The sequence below is a fragment of the Lagopus muta genome, chromosome 13, assembly GCF_023343835.1.
Source record: "Lagopus muta isolate bLagMut1 chromosome 13, bLagMut1 primary, whole genome shotgun sequence".
In the NCBI taxonomy this organism is placed as follows: Eukaryota; Metazoa; Chordata; class Aves; order Galliformes; family Phasianidae; genus Lagopus; species Lagopus muta.
In genome coordinates, this window is record NC_064445.1 from 4,119,314 (window position 1) to 4,137,734 (window position 18,421).

Consider the following 18,421-nt stretch of genomic DNA (forward strand, 5'->3'; position numbering starts at 1 on the left):
ACCAGATTGGCCTTGAAAAGGCCAAAGTTCTGTTGTTGAAATCATTTGTGATTTGGATAAGTGACTTGTTCCTGTATTCTCTAGACAGTAAGGCTTGTAATTCTCTTCTAAACTGTGTTCTTGGAACAGCTATCTGAATAGATCCAAGAGGAGCTTGATGAGTAATATCTTAGCTGGAAGGGTGGGACTGGAAGTGTCTTTGTTCTGCTTTTGTTGCCCTAAAACGTGTTACAACTTCACTTAAAGTGTAACATTTTGGAAGTTGGCTTTAATTGAAGAAGTTGAAGTTAATTTTAACAAACTTATTTCAAATGTGGGGTTAAAGCACTCCCAGGTATTTTACTTGCCAAAGTCATCCAGGCAGTCTTTTTTAACTAAAACCTTTCTGCTCTGTTTCAAAACCTGCTTTTTCTTCTGCCTGATCAACAGACCCATCTGTGCTTGGGAAATGTGCTCACTGTAGAAACTGTAGAAGGAACCCCATTAGGCCCTTAGGCCACCTCCACTCCCAGTAAAGTTCCTGGAAAAGAAATTGAGAAAAAGATTTCCTTTGGAACTGCAAGATTGGATTTTTGTTAGGCAAATTATTCTTGCGCTGCGGATTATTTTGGATGTCCCAATACGTACCGTCTTCATCCTTTAAAAAGTATCTTTGCAAGTATTGCTTTTTCAGGATTAGTGTTCATGTGTACTTCAAAGAAGTCAACATTAAGAAAATGGAACTATGACATAATTGAAAGTTGAATATTGAACATTTGTGTTTGTGTGGGCTTGCTACGTTAGTCTAAAAAGTTTCAGGTTTCTTTTTATCAGTGTTGTAAATTTTAGTCATGCTTTTCTATGAGTCATTTCAAGTGTGTTGTGTTTAATATGTCTTTAATAATGGTCCCTTAACCTGTTTTAAATAATCTCCCTGCTCAAATTTTACACCTTGAAGAGCATTTCCATACTGGCTGGCATACACTAAATGTTGCATGTCTGCGTTTTGTAGCTGGAGAGTTTAAGTGCATGCTCATCCTGATGTGTGCCACCTTCAACTTGGCTGTTCTTGATAATGGTTGTCTCATTGCAGTTGAATTCAGACTTCTTTAAATGCTGTATGGTTTGTATTCTTTGTGTTCCTGTAATGCAGTGATGTCTTTTCTTTTTCTTCAGGTATTTGTGAGTGGCAGTGGAAAATACAGCGAGCTTGGCCATCCGTTTGGGTATTTAAAAGCAAGCACTACTTTAACCTGTGTAAACCTCTTTGTGATGCCTTACAACTATCCTGTTTTGCTCCCATTGTTAGGTAGGTAACACGCTTACATTGGACTGCGGATGCAGCTACTTGAGAATAAGAACAAATAATTGAGAAGTGGTTAGTGTTCTGCCTTAGCTTGAGACGTTATAAAGTAACGGAGATTGGAGAGTAGAGAATGTTGCAAACTCTTTAATATTAAATTTGGGAGGAGAGGATTTTCATACCCCCTCTCCCTTTTTTTCTCTCCAGCAGAGGAGGAGAGCTACCTGCTTCCAGTGCATGTTTGATGCTGTTCACCTCCTAGACACGTAGCCTCTTCCTTAACCTGGAGTAAGCTTCAACCTCCATTCTTTTCCCTCATTTAGGGTATGGTGTATCCAGGTTTTTCAGTTGCTCTAGTAGCAGCTCATTTTTTATTTTTTCTGGAGGATCAGATGCAGTGTTATGGGTGTTGGGAAGAGGGAATTCCCTGATGCTGTTTAGAGCTGTAAGAAAGAATAGAGCAGTGAAACAGCCTACAGTTCTTCCCTGCCCAAAGGACCAATGTTTTTCACTCTCACAATGAACTTCCTTTCTACAAGAGAGATGATATGAAAAGGTGCTGTGTGAGTAACTGCCATTACCAATTGTGACTGCTGGGGTTTTGGCATAAGGATAATGGCAGAAAGTTTGTTACTAAGCTTTTTAGTTACAGATATAGGATACTTTAATTCTTTTTTTTTTTTTTTTTTTTTTTTTTTTTTTTTTTGTGGGTATATGTAATGATACAAAATAACAGTGGAAATCTAAGAAAGTTAACACAGGTTTGATTCTTAGTATCTTACACAAGATTGTTGCATTTGGTTCTGGAAAACAACTTAGCAATGCTTTTTCCTAATTGATCTTAATGAAAAAGAAGAGAAATCTGTGCTTGCTGATCAGGTGAATTTGATGATAATGATCCTTGTAGCCTAGCAGCTGTCCCAGAATGTGGAAGCAGGAGGCTTCAAGATTAATTTAGTGTTCTGTGTACGCTGGTGGCTGCTGAGTTACTGCTGTTGGTCCACTCACTGAAAAGTCATCAATGATACCAGAAGAATTTCCCTGCGTGTTAAGTTCAGATCTTGTTCCAGGTTGTTGTTCATCCTTAGTCTCCAAGGCATGGTGGAATTTATGTTCGTGGTGGTCCATGATGGAAGGATGTAAATAGTATCACGTTCTGTAGGTTTGGTTATTTATGTCTGTTTCTGCAAGGGTGTGTTTTTAGTACGTTCAGCCTGAGGAACACTTCAGAAGGCAGAACGTTTCGCAGAAGGATGCTGAGGTACTTCAGTGCTCAGTGTGTTGGCTAGCAGGTTACAGAAATTCCCTGTTGAAAGATTGGTTTTGATCATCAAATTCCTAAAGTGAAGGTGAGGGAACAGACGTGGATTGGAGCAGAGGTGAGGTGCTGTGTTGCACAAGGTGTTTTGTGACTGATCTCACTCGTGTTAGTGGGAGGTCATGTCTGCCCATGGAGGGCTGCAGAAGCATCAGAAAGCTCAGGGAGTCAACATGGAGTGGTGCTGTACTTGTCCAGGTGGAATCTAATGTGGGTGGTGATGTTTTCTAATGTTTTTCCTTTGGGTTATGTGGTGTAAGCTGTCACGACTGGACTGTTGTCAGATGAACTGCTCTGGTAATTAGGTTCCAGCTGAACTACTAAAGTTGGATGCTTGTTGACCATTTTCTCTATCTTTCCCTCTTTTTAAACTATTCACTGAGTTTGAAAGTGCATCGAGCACTCTTATGTGGCACTGGATATAAAAGATGTGTATTGATATCTTGTTTGTCTTGGTCTGGTGGTTCTCTGTGTTGGTGTAGGGTGGATAAAGGACTTTTGGAGCACGACTTATACTAACTGATATGTATGTAGTTGTACCTGTTCTCTTGGAATTGTTACAGCTTGTGATCCATTCCTAGTGGTTACTAAATGCCATCTTCCCAACAATCCACTGCTTTCGGCTTTCTCTGAGCTTAGGAGAAGTTAAAAGAATTTTATATTGATTTCTGGACTATGTGAAGTAGTATCTGAAAATCAGTAGGTTGGATTAAAACTGCTTTATGAAAATATTATTTAAAATAATATTTAATATTATTATAGTAATCGTTATAATATTATAAAATATTATCCAAAGGATTTGGATTTGATCTGTGAAAGATAGTTAGCTGAGTTTTTGTTTCCTTACTTACATAAATGATGGGGTGCAGCCCAGTGCACAGTGGAAATAGTACATTTCGAGTGCCTGTGTTGTAACCTGCTGACAGTGCATGTCTCAAACTCTTGCAATAGAGGCAGGTAAGATACTGGTGATCTCCCTGAAACTTGTGGCCAAGTTTGCTGCTGTGACATTTTTCCTTTTAGAAGAAACTCATGCTGTGGGGGAGGCTCTCACTGCAGATAAGACAAGTCTTTGCTGAAGCTCTGCTTAGATTTGAGAACTTAGTCAGACAGCAAAGATTGTCAGAGCGTATTATGAACATCTCTACTGTTTAAGAGTGGCTGTGCTGTCAGACCTCAGGGATTATATACTGGAACTACCTGCACAGAGGAAGACATGGGACAGTAGTAAAGCACTGATAAGGAGTTCAAGGTTAAAGCTGTTACAAGCAACTCATAGGCTTTAAGCTATTAGAACGTGCTATAACACTGAACGCTTTACAGGATTTCTAATGTTTTTCATTTTCAGTTTTGGGAGAGAGGTATAGTTAACTTCTGCCATAAAGAGCTAATGGGTTTCTAAGACACGAATGGATATTGCTTTGTATTTGCCATATATTGTGATACTGTCACAGGCTTCTTAGGATAATGGTTCTAAGCATGTGGTACATGGGGATTTTAAGCGGTGTTCTGATTTAGCCTGTCAAACTCCACCCCCTTCCTTCAGGCCTGGAAAGAGAACAGCTAGAACATCTGTAGAGTGCTTCTGATACGCGGTACAAAATTCGTTTAGATTAGAAAATCCCTGTAATTAAGTATGGTTTGACTATGAGAAGTTGGAAAGTTGTATCTTAACATCTGTTCCATTTGTGCAGAACACTATGCAAGTCAAATTTTCTTCTCCAAATACATCTTCCTGAAAGCTCCATCTGGAGAAAACAATTTCCTTGCTGCATCTGTCTTTTTCACACCCTTCTCTGTGTAACTCTGTCACCTGCAGCTCCTTCCAGTTAATTTTTGGACATCCCTTTCTTTAGTCCTGTCTTCACTTCCACTAGCTTCACTTTGCCAATGTTAACCTACTGTTTCCCTACTAAAAAGAAACTTGATCTCAGTTGGTAATATACAATTTCTCATGATTAATTGTAGGATACTGTGTTCACCTCTGTTTAGAGATCACTGTTAAGATTTATGGCATGTGCAGCAAATGGCTACGTGCCTTAGATCAGTGATCTTTAAACGCAGCATGCACATCTCTAGTGCAAGCAAGGCATTTGTAACATGGTGTCCAAAGGAAATAATCCATCTAGTTGCCCCTCTCTTAAAGGGCAGCAGTTTTTGTAGCTAATTAGGCTCTCATCTACATGTGAGGCAGAGTTTGCTGACCTAGCTTGAGCTGGCAGTGATGCTGAAGGTACTCCACTCCCCCTTCTCTTAGAGGGGTTTGGTTTAATCAGAAACAGGGAGTCCCTGATGATGCAAGAGAGAGACAAGGGAGGTGAAACTCAGCAGGTGAATCTGTTGCACCTTCCGTGCTACCAGTAGTTGTGCACAGTATTTTAAGTCTGGCATATCTTGTAAGTTTGTCTGTGATGAGAAATTGTTCTGGACTGTCTACCAAAGCTAGGATTGGAGTTCCAAAATCCTTCATACTTAAGGTTAAGAACAGTTCCTGTGGGGAAGGCCCATTGGGAGATGGGAGGAGGGAGAAGAAAAGCTGGGTGGGGGAGAACTTGGCAGTTGAATCTGTGATAATGCTAGTGGTCTGGGACCATATAAACAAAACCGTCTTTTGTTGTTTTCCTTCTTGCAGATGACTTGTTTAAGGTTCACAAACTTAAGCCAAATCTGAAGTGGAGACAGGCTTTTGACAACTACTTAAAAACAATGCCTCCTTACTACATACTGGTATGTTCCTTTTCTCATTTTGTGCTCCTGGGTATAATAATGGCTTATGTGACCAGAATCCTGTGCACCATACCTCTTCCTAGTAAATTTTATTGATGTAATTACAGTGAAATTTTAGGTATTAAACACTTTGTTTTGCAGAGGTATGTAGATCAGGTCAAACGTTTTTAAAATAAATCAATTTCTTGCAATATTGAGTATTAGTAACAATATCAATGTAATTGAATGCATTTTCAGATCACTGTATATAAATGAGCTTTGATCTAATATACTATAGATTGCAACCAAATTTGGCATTGTTTTTCTAACTTGGTAAGGAAAGTGCAGATTTGTTTGTTCATTAATGTAACTGCTAGATCTGATAACTGCTGATACTGAGATACTGGCTGGGCCAGATAAAGGGTGGTGGGAGGAACCATGTCACCTTTTATACGTAGCTTGGACAATGCACCTCAATACGGACTTGCATCATCCCGGCTATTCTGGTACTGAGCCTCTGTGGAAATGGCACCATGCCGTGTGGTGTCTTGGTAATGTGGCATAATGTCCATTGCAAGCTAGTTAGACTACCAAACTCATGTCACCTGTTATCTGAATAGACTTGAATTTTAGTTGCCAAAAGTGGAAAAGCTAGAGCACTAATCCATGTGCCTTAGCTTCCTGTAATTGATCTTATACAATTTTTGTTTAAAGACTTACTCTCTTACTATTGTGTATTTTGTTTTCCTTATAGCCATTAAAGAAAGCCCTAAGGATGATGGGAGCTCCAAATCTGATATCAGATAATTTAGATTGTGGACTTAGTTACAGTGTTATCTCTTACCTTAAAAAACTCAGCCAACAGGTAGTATTGATAAAACCTTTGCAATTAGAAGTGCGTTGATTATTTAGTTTGTGATAATCTTATTATAACACAGTTAATCCCTGTGGGAGTTCATATGGGTGTTCAGCACACACTGTAATCGAGGATTGGGTGAGCGTTTCCACCACAAACGCGGATGAACTCAGAGTGACTCTGTAGCCAGTGACTGTGCCTTCTGTAAGTGGTGGAGGGGAGTGAGGAGGCCTCCTCAGCTGCATTTTAAGTGTCTGCTAGACCTTTGCATTCCAAACATTATCACTAATTGGATTTATGACTGCTCTTGCATTATTCATCAGAGCTGAAGTCAGAGGCTTGCTCTCAGTTCCACATTTATTCCATGGATGCCTTAGCAGTGTGTACATTCCAAACAGTGGACATGCCCGTCCATGGCGAGTAAGATCATAATTAACATTTTATATCTGAGCTTCCTGTTTCCTTCAGGTCAGATCCATTATGTGTGTTGTGTCACCTGACGAAAAATAGTCTTATGGATCTTTCTCTTTTTGTCAGTAATGCCCTTTTGGGTGTAACTGTCTGAAAGCCATGCCTCCTTAGCACGAATGGTTCTTGCAACAGTAGTTTAATGTCTAGAAGTCAGTTGCATAGCAGTGCAACCCTTAGAAATCACAAAGAAAAGATCCTCCACCTTAAAGAATGCACAAAATGTGTTCCAAAAGCCTCTGAATGACCGAGCATCTATTAGGCATAAAATGTGTTATTTTGCTAATGTAATGACACACAAATTCTATTATTAATCTGCAATATGGAGTTGGAATGGTTTGAAATGACTACTGTGGTTTTCACAGACATTGTCAGGACATGAAACAGTTTAAATGTGTTGCATGCATTATAGGCTCCTATATAGGGCCAAGCAATTCCTGAACTCTGATGTGTTTCATCTGTCCTTAAAATTCAGAGTTTCCCATAAACAGTGAAACAAATCCTGCAGAGGATGAGATCTGGGGGAAGTGGGTTGAGATCACCATGCTTAGTACAGTACAGTCATCTGTGGCTGTAATAAGAAAACTTTGTTGATTGGAGGTTTTACATGTTTTCAGAAACTTAACATGAAGCAAATACCTGTAGGTTTAACTACTGTTCTCCCTTATCTTGATGCAAGCCTACTACAAAGCTTAGTTATTAGGTTGTATCAAAATGAAATCTGAAATACTGTTTTAAACAGAACTTGACATTAACCTGAGGCATCCCACCTCCAGATAGTTTTTTGTTTTTCCCTTTTAAAAGTGATGTTTCAGGAGCACAAAAAGTCACAGACTTGCAGCAAAATCAGGGACATTCAGAACCACCTACTGGCTTGTAAATTTAGATAAACTGGCTAAATGTTTTTTTTTTCTCTATGCTAGCGCAGTAGGAGTTTATTCTAAACCAGATCTAATATGTGTCCTCCAGTATATCCCTGGGTGTAGGTAGTTCTCCCATTTGTTGAGTGGTTGGGAACCAAATTGTAGTTTTATTCTGTTGATGTTTTATACTGGAAGTCTGCAATGCTTGCTCATTCTTTAACTCGTGATGTGATTCCATTTTAGACAAAAATAGAGTCGGAACGGATAATAGGTTCAGTGGGTAAGAAAGTTCCACAAGAAATTGGAATAAAAGTGAAAAATCATTCCAGTGGCCTCTCCTTGGTGCACAGTAGGGATTTTAAGCAACTGCTTCAAGGTATCACTGGGGAATCTCCTCTGAGACTGGCGGAAATGAATGTTAAAGAATTTGCTGGCTTCCACATAGGACTCTTAAACAAGGTAAACAGCTCGGTGCTCTGAATGATTAAGCAGTTGGTTTGTTTGAAATGAGTAATTTTTATGGTCTTCACATAGGAGAAGGAATTGAGGACTTTTGCTGAATTTTGAAAAATGAATCATTGGCGTAAATAGAGGAAATGCAATTTTTTGCCTGTGCTTTTGGGACATAATTTGAAAATCCTAGTCTTAAGCAAAGATTACTGTGTTGGAAGTGACAATCTCTGCACAAGGCAGCTTGTGTTGTGAGTCCAGAAATGAATGCTATTAGTTTTGCTAAAACTGAAAGTACTGTTGAAAAAAAATTGAGTCTGCAGTATCTGATGATGAAGATCTGAAGTTGCTTTAGAATAATGTTTTTTAGTAGTTGATGTTATTACAGTTCATAGAGAAATTCCTCTGTGCGTGAGCACTGATGGGTTAACTGAAGGTTATCTGTTTTATTATAAAACTAGGATTTGAAGCCACAGGCATTCAGGAATGCATACGATATTCCTCGGCGCAGCCTTCTAGATCAGCTAACCAGGATGAGAACCAATCTTCTGAAAACACACAGGCACATCGTGGGGCAGGATGAAGGTATGCTGCCACTGTTACTCATTAACAGTTTGGAAGAGAGCAAAACGATTTAATTGACTGAAGTGGAACTTTCTGTCCTGCATGTGGGAAGGAAGTGGACCTTGCATCTTTTATTGAGTCAATCATTATCTTTTGCTAGACTCTGAAAGGGAAAGAATGAAACATTTGCCTTCTGGCGGGAAATATGTTGTGCTTGCTTTGAGTTTTAAAAAGCAATGTTGTGGAAGAAATTTCCCATGCAATAAATTGCAGTAAGCCTGTTTGTATATAAAGAGGAAGACATGTTTCACTTCACCCTTGTTAGTTAAGTGCTGGTGGTCTAAATTTGCAGTTTAAAATAAGAGATTGAACTTGCTTATTTTTCGTTCTTTGGCCAGTTAAACTTAACTCTTACAAACCTTGTTTCTGAAATTGTAGTCTTGTACTTTTCTACTTCTTAAATACTGACGCTCGCAGTTGAAGTGTGTGAGGCTTTTACTGCCTTAGTTTTAAGGTCGACTACATTAAGATGTCTTGTTGTGCTGCAGACTGCCTTCACAGTGTTCCTGTTGCTCAAATGGGGAATTACCAGGAGTACTTGAAAATGATGCCTTCACCCCTTCGAGAGATTGATCCAGATCAACCAAAAAGGCTTCATACATTTGGCAATCCATTCAAGCAGGATAAGAAGGTAGAATGAATATGTTATCTGCTGTATTGTTATTTGAAAGTCACATGCATTGTTGCAGAGGGAATTAATCTAGGAATTGATAAAGCAATATATGTGTTTTCTTAAGTGTTTTATATACATATGTATTTTTTTTCAGGGTATGATGATAGATGAAGCAGATGAATTTGTTGCTGGGCCTCAGAATAAGATTAAGCGTCCTGGAGAGCCAAATACTCCAGCATCTCTGAAGAGAAGGCGTAGCATGTCACCACTGTTGAGAAGGCCACAGTCACCACCAGTTGTAACAAATCATGTTGGTGGGAAAGGGCCGCCGTGTGCTTCTGGATCCCTGGCACATGTGAACCTCAAAGGTGTACCGACAAATAAAGGTGTGTTGAGTTGTAGTACAAATCTGAAGTGGAAAGTCTATGCAAAATAGATTAAAAAAAACAAACCAGCAAACTCCCTGTGATTTCTAGGCTAATAGGCTAATTTTAATGATGAGTAAGATAGGATTTCTTTTCTTGTAGCTAAGCAGGCTATTCTTGGAGTTAATGAAGTCCTGAATGAACAATAATTTGATGAAATATTTTTAAAAAGTTCAGAAACTTTTCGCCAAGGTGGTTTGGAGTTAGCAAGCCTTTCATTTTAGCTTTTAGTCCTCATTTGTGTATTCTGCAGTGGGGAAAGGAGAGGTCGGGAAGGAGAGTAAAAACAAATACAGTTATGTTTACATACCTATTGCAGCAGAGTCAGGAGAATACTCTTAGTTGTTGAGCTAGGGGAGGGAATACTTGAACTTCTTTACTGTCAGAGTGACGGAGCACTGGCTGCCCTGGGAAGTTGTGGAGTCTCCTCTGGAGACATTCAAGACCTGTCTGGTCGCTGAGCTGTGCCACCTGCTGTGGCTTTGTCAGCTGTGGGGTTGGACTCTGTCATCTCCAGAGCTCCCTTCCACCCCTACACTTCTGTGATTCTGTGATTTTTAGTTTACTCAGAAGTCATAGCACTGCAGTAGGAATTCAGAAAACGATGTCTTTGTGACAGTTCCATCAGATGGTTGCTATCCTAAGGGATATTTTCATTTGATTGCCTTGATTATTGGATAAAACTTCTGAAGAGAATTACTCAGCACTCTCTGATCGTGACACAGTACTTTAAATGAGAAGGGATGCAGAGTAACTTCCTTTTTTGGCTTTTGATACTGAATTATTCAGTAATAATATGCATCTTTTTACTTTGTAGACACCACTAACAATATTGTCCAAGATGGTAATGGAGAGAAGAAAGCAGAAAACTGTCAATTGCTGGAAAAACAAATTGATGGCATATCTGTACAACTGGCTCCCCCTGTTCCAGCTGCTATGGGAGATGATGAAATGTTACCCAACGACTTGGACTCTCTACCTGATGAGTTCAATTGTTTAAGTGAAGATGGCTTGGATCACAAAGCAGGCACCAATGCACTTGTTCAAGGGCCTCTAAATTACAGCGTGGCTGGAGATGACCAAAAACGAGCGATGGAGGCAGCTTCAGAATCTGTGCCAAATTCCTTTAAAATAACACCTATGATGCTGGAGGGAAACAATGCTGATATCAAAATTAAAGTGATGAAAGAGGTTCGCAAACCTGGAAGAAGTAAGTTCTTTGTTATATAACATATAATGTAATACAATATATATATATGTAATACACTAAAAATGGGCAAGGGAGAGAGAAGACTTCTTTTATGTCAGAAGCTATTTGAAAATTCGTAGAACTTTAGATTTCAAATTGTTTCTGATAACTTGGATATGAGCAGAAGAGGAACGGGAAAGGAGGAAGGTCCTTAAATGGGAGGGCAGGTGAGTTGACAGCAGGGTGTGTGTGGATGAGTGCCAAGTGACCTTGCTTTCCCTTTAAGTTAGATTAACTGTTGTAAGAAGTATCTTATGAGGCAACTTTCACAGGTTTTATTTTTGTAAGTGTTACCAATGATGTTATGAGACTTGATATTTCAGTAGTGGAAGGCTAACAGTCAGCAATGCCTATCTTAGACTTTCCCTTATATTGCAGTACTCCTTGTGTGTGTATATATATATATACATATATATACATATACATATACATATATATATATACCCTGTGTACTTTGTTCTGTGTTTGCCAGAACTTGTGATTGAGGGCAAAGGCATATGTAGTTATGAGGGCTGGTACACCTTGAAATGTGGTTGATGGAAAGAGAATATTGCAGTTAACAGCACAATAATATCTTATTATTTTGAGAAAGAGTGTAATTAATGATGGAATGCTGTTGTGAGCCCATAAGAACTGAAGACTAAAATTCATTTGTTCTCTATTTTCTTGTAAGGTTTAATAATTCCCCAAAATCTGAATTGTTGTCAGAAAAAGTAACTTGGCACCTTGGCTTTTGTTACGTATAGAGTAACTCCAGCTAATGTGTATGCTGTAGGACTTACCATAGGCATAATCTTTCAATTCTTCTTAAACTGTGGATGAACTCAATGTAGTCTGTATCCAAGTGAGTTATTTCTACAATGTAAACTACTGAGCATTTTTCTAATACGTTGTCAAGAGCTGGTAATCAGATGGACTATTTATTCTTAACTCTTTTTCTGATCTTCTGTTGCTTTCCCAAAGCTTAGCATTTCACTGAGCCATAATCACTGTGGCAGATCAGTTCTTGTGGCATGCCTTGCTGCAGTGTTCAGGGAGGCATGAAAGAGGGGATGCCTCTTTGCTCCTATCATCTGCTACTGCTGGTGCTGCATCCATGGTGATCTTCTTCTCTGCTGCTCAGACCTCGCCTGCATTTGTCCAAGGGCTGATGTTTCCAGCTGTTGCTCACTTAAGAGAACCTAATTCTTCAGTGACACATTTGGATACCAGATCATCAGTATTGCTTCAGATTATTTGTATCACTGCTTTCTTGTGCACAAAGCTAACGCTGGATGTTTTTTTTTGTCCAGCATGTCTGCTGAAGTGTGGAACTGTTGAGAGTTATTGAACCTGCATTTGAAAGATGTATTTCTAAACTGTTTGAATTTTTTTTTTCTTTTTTTAGATTATGAAAAAATCTTCTCTCTTCTTGAAGAGGTACAAGGACCTATGGAAATCCAGAAGTATTTCATTGAATTTGCTATCAAGGAAGCAGCAAGGTTTGTATGGATAAAAATGACTCGGTCATAAATGGTTACTTTTGATTATGTTAATAAAATATAAAAATTTCCAGTACTGCTACTTTGTTTTCCTATTCTGACGTATTTCAGTTAACATAGTTGTTCTAGCTGTCAGTCTGCCCTTACATTTCCTGGAGTAAATGGCCATTAGGTGAAGAAAATGTAGAATAGAAAGATGGTGGTTGTTGGAAGAAAAACTCAGAATTTGTCTGAGTTGGGAATGGTGGCTGTACTAAATCACACTTGCCAGTCCAATCCTGAAATAAAGGAAGCTCTTCCATGCTGGTAACAGAGGCTCTGGTAGTAGTGTTTGTCATAGCTAAATGATACTGGGTTGTCAAACTGTTCTTTTTTGGGAAATAAATAAATAAATAACCTTCTTTCTCTTCCTTAGGTTTAAAAAACGTGTCTTAATACAACACTTAGAGAGAATACTAGAGGAACTAGAGTTCAACAGCCTACCCAACAGAGTTAATCATGTCAACAGTAGATAATAGTTTACCAGCCAGACGAATACGGACCAGGAATGAGTTTGCTGTGCCGCGGAAGAGTGGAAGAGAATGCAGCTGTTGCCGTCACCATCTTGGCAGTCAACTGATTTTACTGTCAGAGTCTGAGAAGAAGCAGTGGAGCTTTAACTTTACAAACCTCTATCGGCAGGAGCTGGGCTATAACCTTAAGGATTTGCTATGAAAGGTGTGGCTTTTTTCCTGTGGAGGGTGCTATTTGCTCGACAGGCTGAAGAAAATAACCATTGCTGCCCCTCCTGCAGGTGATGAGAATTTACTCATTTGAACACTGTCATTAGACATTTACGTGCTATAGGCAGCAGGTTGCACTAAATGGGGCACTGTCAAATGCACACACTGTCTGCATCGTGGAGAGAGATCCCATGTGTTCCCCAAAAAAAAAAACCCTCCCAGAAACACCTGCACTGGTAATATTGCATGTTGCCACCACAGAGACAAGGGTCTTGTTCCTGAGAACTACTAGCCATGCCTTTAAACTTGAGATTCAGTGTAGATTGAGAGTAAAGAAACTGCTATTGTGTTAATGAAAGCTAAAGACAGCCCTGTGACTGTTACCACCTGATGGTCACTAAACAATCTACCTCAGACTCTCTTCTGTTTTGTCTGCAGACATTATGAAAGTGCACCTGAGGCTTCCCAGGTCCCCGACTTCAGTTCTCTTTCATCCTGTGAGGAGGACGGAGATTCTTCAGGTGGCCTTGGCACACGCTGTGCTTTGGAAGCACTAAAAGGAAACGCTTTTAAAAACGTGTATTTTAATGTTCATACAAAAGAGATTATTTTGAACAGTATTGTTACCAGATCACTAATTTGATATTTTAACTGTATAAATTTTTTTGGAACATAATGTATATATAAAATAAACCATTTTATTAATTTTTAAGACGTGCTGATCTGAGGAGTCTGTAGCGGGCAGCATTGAGTTCCACCAGTTGTCTGTCAGCAGCAGGCTGCTGATGTTTTTGTAATTCTGGTCTGCACGCCCTCAAACTCAGCTTATGGTCGTGTTTGTATTCATCTTCCTATGGCACGAGCCCTGGGGTGCCTTGCCCCATCAGTCAGTTCAGCTTGTGCAGGGTGCACGTTTTCACTCACTGAGTTCCGTCTGACCAAATCTGTGGTTACCTGAGCTGGTATCCTCTCCTCTATTCCTCTTTTGTCAAGGCAATTTTATATTCACAGAACATGCAAAGAAGACTGAAGCACCTGCATGTAATTCAATTCTTCCTTTTAACAGTACCAATAAGATGCCAGTAGTAGGTGGCTCTTCAGATAATTCTGTATTTTCAGTTGTTCACGTATAAAAACATCCTCTGATCCTTTAACAGCTTTGTTTTAAACGACAGGATGAAGTTGTGCTCATGTGAATGAGCTCTTTATGAAGTACTGTGAACATCCTAAGGATTCTGTTTGACCAGCCAGCGCAAGAGGCAGGGAAACTGATCAGAGTTGGTGACGTGGACTTCTGTTCCTTCTGGTGTTTTCAGGACTAGCCAGCCTGTGAGATGTATTTTCCTTGTTCTCTGAAGCACCTTCTGGAGGTGGTAGTTTGACTGTTGGAATTACACCAGTGAAATTCAGAAACTAAATAAATTGCAGCAGCAGCAACTCTCTGTTACAGTGTTATATGGATGAAGTGATACAGGGAAAGAAGTGACTGTAAACTCTTAGCTGTTACTTATCTGTACAGTTGAACATATTTTTAAAAGATACAGTCCTACCTCGGAGATAAGTGATACAGATTGGGATTCGGCTCTTCAGAATCGTTATGTGGAAGTCGTATGTCACCAGAATGGACCTTGCATGCCAAATGTTGGGTTCTTGAGATGGAATTGATTGACAGTAGGTCACATGTACTGCCTGTACATGGTTTTAAAATGCATAGTGCGTCGAATTGCTTGTGATTACGCTGTTTTTTAATAGTAGGTGGTAAGAGGAGATGGGCTTCTTCCAGTCAATTCTTACTTAATTTTCTTTACTGATTCCAGGAGAGCTACTTGATCACGGTGTGCCTGTGCAGAGGCTGAGTTTTTAGCTAGTGACCTTGTTTGTGTCGTATCTGAACATAATCTTTTGATGTGATACAGTTGGCTGCCAAATCAGGTATAGGGAGATGGTGACCTTGTGTGGAAACCTGTATATCAGAAAATGCACAGGAATAAAATGAATTTGGGTAAGAACATCAAGAGGAGAAGCAGCTTTACACTGAACTGGACATGAATCTTCATAAGAAAGAAAGAAGACATACCATCTTCAGATTGTTCAATGAGAAGATGAAGAAAAGTCTGGATGCACACGGTCCTACATCCCAAGTGGAGCACATAATGAACATTGTTTGCTTAGGAAGCCAGTGGATGTTCTCAGACTTGTGTTAAGGAGAATATTAACAGAATCCTTTGTAAAACAAACAACCTCATTTGACGTGGGTGGCAAATGCATTGAAAAAAATACAGCCATGGCTTTCAAATAGCTCAATTCACTTTGATGTGCAACCAGGACAGCCAGGAAGGGTTGTGCTGGTGTCAGACCTTCCTTCTTGTGCGTGGAGACCGGGACCCCTGCAGCAGTGCTACTGAGTGTTTCTGGTCAGCTTCTGAGCAGCAAGAGTGTTCCATGGGATGAGGAAACGGGCACAGGCTGGGCAGTGGAAATGTGTCTGTGGATGGAATTTGGAAAGCTGCGTGTGCTTTGTTTGTACTTGAGTTTGTTGAGCCCTTGTACAAGATTGGAATAATGCAGCACATCTAAAGTGAAATGTTAGGGGGAAAAAAACCCAACTGTAGCTTGCTGTGTTCTCCATAAGGAGCATCGTTTAACAGTCTAAATTGACAGTGTATCTTCCTGCTAAAGGTGGAAAAGTATGGTGCCCTGGTGTCCAGATATCTGTATGTGTTCTGCTTTTTCTGTTGACCCTGATTGGGCATCCTCAGTGCTTATTGTCTTCATTCTCTTACAAACAAGAAGCTTTTCTCTTTCCTGAAGTGAGCCTGCAGCCTTACTGCTCTCAGGCCCACTTGCTGATGTCTCTTTGGTGCTCCTGTTTCCAGTTTGCGTGCTGTACATTTATGATGTGCAGGGATGTATTCTTCCCCAGGCCTAGCCAACACCAGAAAGCGACTGTCATCTTCTGAAATAACAGCTGGAGAGGCTGTTGCTCAGCTATGCTTGGCTTTGCAATGGTTAAGAGGTTTCATGTCTCCCTTTACAGGAAAAAGTAATTTTCCCGTACCATTTTTGTTCTGTAGTTTTCTCTGGGTCCTGCCTCTGAGCTGGCTGGCTGAAATGGCAGTGATGTAGTGCATTAAGTTTTGTTTCTTTAATATCTGCTAAGAAGCTTCTGATGGAAAAAATAAGAGTGAAAATGGATTGCCTAATGGAAACAAACAGTTTGTAAAGCTGGAGTGTTTCATAACAGCCAGCATGGCAATATCACACCTTTAGCAAATGGGCTCTGTAGCACTTGTCCTGAAGAATATGCAACCTAGTTAAGCTGAAAATGAGGCCAAAGACACCTCAAATCTGGCAAAAACAGCATTTGGCAGAGATCTGAAGGAAGGATGTTAGTCACTGGGTTTAAATGGAGCTACAACTTTCAGGTCTGCAAAAACAAGCTCTGAAGTCTGTCAAGTGGAAAAGGAAGAAACGGGAGAAGGAGAATGCTTTGGGATTTAGCAAAAGCTTGTGGCCTGCAGGAATGGTTAAGTTGTCAATCCTGTGATCAGCTTTTTGAGTGCCTTCCTTACAGTGGCATTTCAGGTGGGGAAGACTAAACTAAAGCCACCGAGTGTCTGATTTACTGGGCCATCCCAGTCCAGCTGCAAATGAGCACATTACTTCATCCCTGGAAGCGGCCTGCTGGCTTGGCTTCAGTGTTGGTGCTTTTCTTCTCTGCTGTGTTGATAGTGCTTGCAACTGGCTCTTGGTAGTGGCTGACGCAGCGTGGAGTTCTGCAGGAACCCTGTTGTCCATCAGGGAGTGCGAGTGCAGGGTTTGAGAGAGTTGGTGGGAACGGCAGCTGCCTCTTGGATGCTGTAAAAGCCAGTTTCGTTTCATCTGTTTTCTGCTTCAGAACCTTATTTAAGGAGCCTATGAGACTGTTCTCAGGGCTGGGGGTGCAGATGTGGAGACTTCAGCAGCCGATAGTTGAGAGTTCAGAAAAAGGGGGAAGAAATGCTGAGGAAGAGGTTAAACTGTTGTACAACCTTGCAGTCGGCTCAGTGTTTCAGATGTGGTGAAACAACATCACTGCCTATGGCTGCCCTGGACTGGCAGCCACGTGGGTTTTCCTGGAATGGAGACTGCTGATACCGTGTCAAGAAAAGGAGCCTTTAACATGAATTGGGGAGCTGCTGAAGAAGCCGGCGTCTTTGTTTTTGAACTTGGACCAAAGCTTGCGTACAGTTTCTGGTTGAGCTGAGAAGAACAGCTTGGTCTGGGAAACACAGCAGAATGGAAACCCCCCAGTCAGATTTTTGCTGCAGATCTGTTTTCTGAGAGCCAGGGGAAGTTTTATCTCTTTTATCATCTGCAATGGGAGTTTCACAGTTATTTTTGATTCTAGGATCAGCTCCAGCTGCAGTGGAAGTAGCCAAACCCCTGGCATTTTTGCTGTCATCTCAGTCACTGCCACTCCTCTGATGCAGGCAGCACTGTGTGATGTCCCTGAAAATACTGTGCACCTCTGGCAAGTTTCTGGGTACCTGTGCTGCCCTGGCCATGCTGAGCAGGACAAAGCCATTGGCGATGCATCTGTGTGCTGTGCCTGTTTGTAAAATGCTTGCAGGACAGCGAGGAGCAGGAGAGGCTCAGAGTGTTTCTGTAGCCAAAAGGGCAAAGCTTGTTCTGCACGGCCTGCCTGGTTTTTGTCATTTTCTCAGAGTGCGTATTTTAATTTTACATTCTATTTGTCAGTATTTGATTTGTAGAACATATGAGAGACCTTCCATCCTTTAGGAGCGATGCAGTCGGCAGGCTTTCCCTCTTGCTGCTGTGCAGAGGAAGAACCGTGCCCTGCAGCCATGCCACTGCATGGGCCTGGATGGGCGCAGTGGTTGGGTGCACTGACAGCATGCTGGGTGTTTGGCAGTGGGCAGCAGGAGTGTGGAAAGGCAGATGCTATTTCTTGAAGTGGTGGTAGTGGTGTGAGCAGGTACTGCGTGCACAACTTGTTTCACTTAGGAAATGGCTGGTGTAATTGAGCTCTGAGCTCGGGACATTGAAGGCTTTTTGTCAGTTTCTCTTGCTGCAGCGGTTCTTGGTAAGGGGTGCCTCAGGAATCAAGGCTGCTTTTGTAAGTTGGACAGAAATAACAGTGAGCCTTCCTCCCCAGGACTAAAAAGTGCTAAAATTTTTGCTGATTGCAGACTATTATAATGCAGCTGCTCGACAGTGGCATCCCAGCCATGGAAAAATAACATCAGTTCTTGAAGCTATTTTCCAGTCTGTGCAGCATATTACAATCCTTTGTGCACAGCTGGCACATTTAACTTTGATTGTGTTGTTTAAGTGGCTGATCTGAGAGCAGCTTGGATCCCA

The 18,421-nt window shown here is 40.7% G+C and overlaps 1 protein-coding gene across 6 annotated transcripts in view; it reads left to right on the top strand.

The window, feature by feature from the left end:
• The window catches only part of LOC125699549 (integrator complex subunit 6-like), a 33,254-nt gene extending 19,485 nt beyond the window's left edge, over positions 1–13,769 (top strand). The window contains exons 9-19 of one of the 6 annotated variants that reach the window (XR_007379607.1): positions 1,156–1,288; positions 5,233–5,327; positions 6,061–6,171; positions 7,737–7,952; positions 8,405–8,528; positions 9,056–9,198; positions 9,335–9,566; positions 10,423–10,815; positions 12,242–12,335; positions 12,751–13,128; positions 13,496–13,769. Coding sequence is in view for 4 of the 6 variants with exons in the window: in XM_048959177.1 (XP_048815134.1) it covers positions 1,156–1,288; positions 5,233–5,327; positions 6,061–6,171; positions 7,737–7,952; positions 8,405–8,528; positions 9,056–9,198; positions 9,335–9,566; positions 10,423–10,815; positions 12,242–12,335; positions 12,751–12,850 (1,641 nt within the window). In the remaining 2 variants the exon portion in view is untranslated. Of the gene's footprint in view, positions 1–1,155; positions 1,289–1,489; positions 1,571–5,232; positions 5,347–6,060; positions 6,172–7,736; positions 7,953–8,404; positions 8,529–9,055; positions 9,199–9,334; positions 9,567–10,422; positions 10,816–12,241; positions 12,336–12,750 lie in introns of those variants that run through there. The other 5 variants (XR_007379608.1, XM_048959177.1, XM_048959178.1 and 2 more) reach the window with 5 other exon arrangements.
• Positions 13,770–18,421: the final 4,652 nt, after the last annotated feature.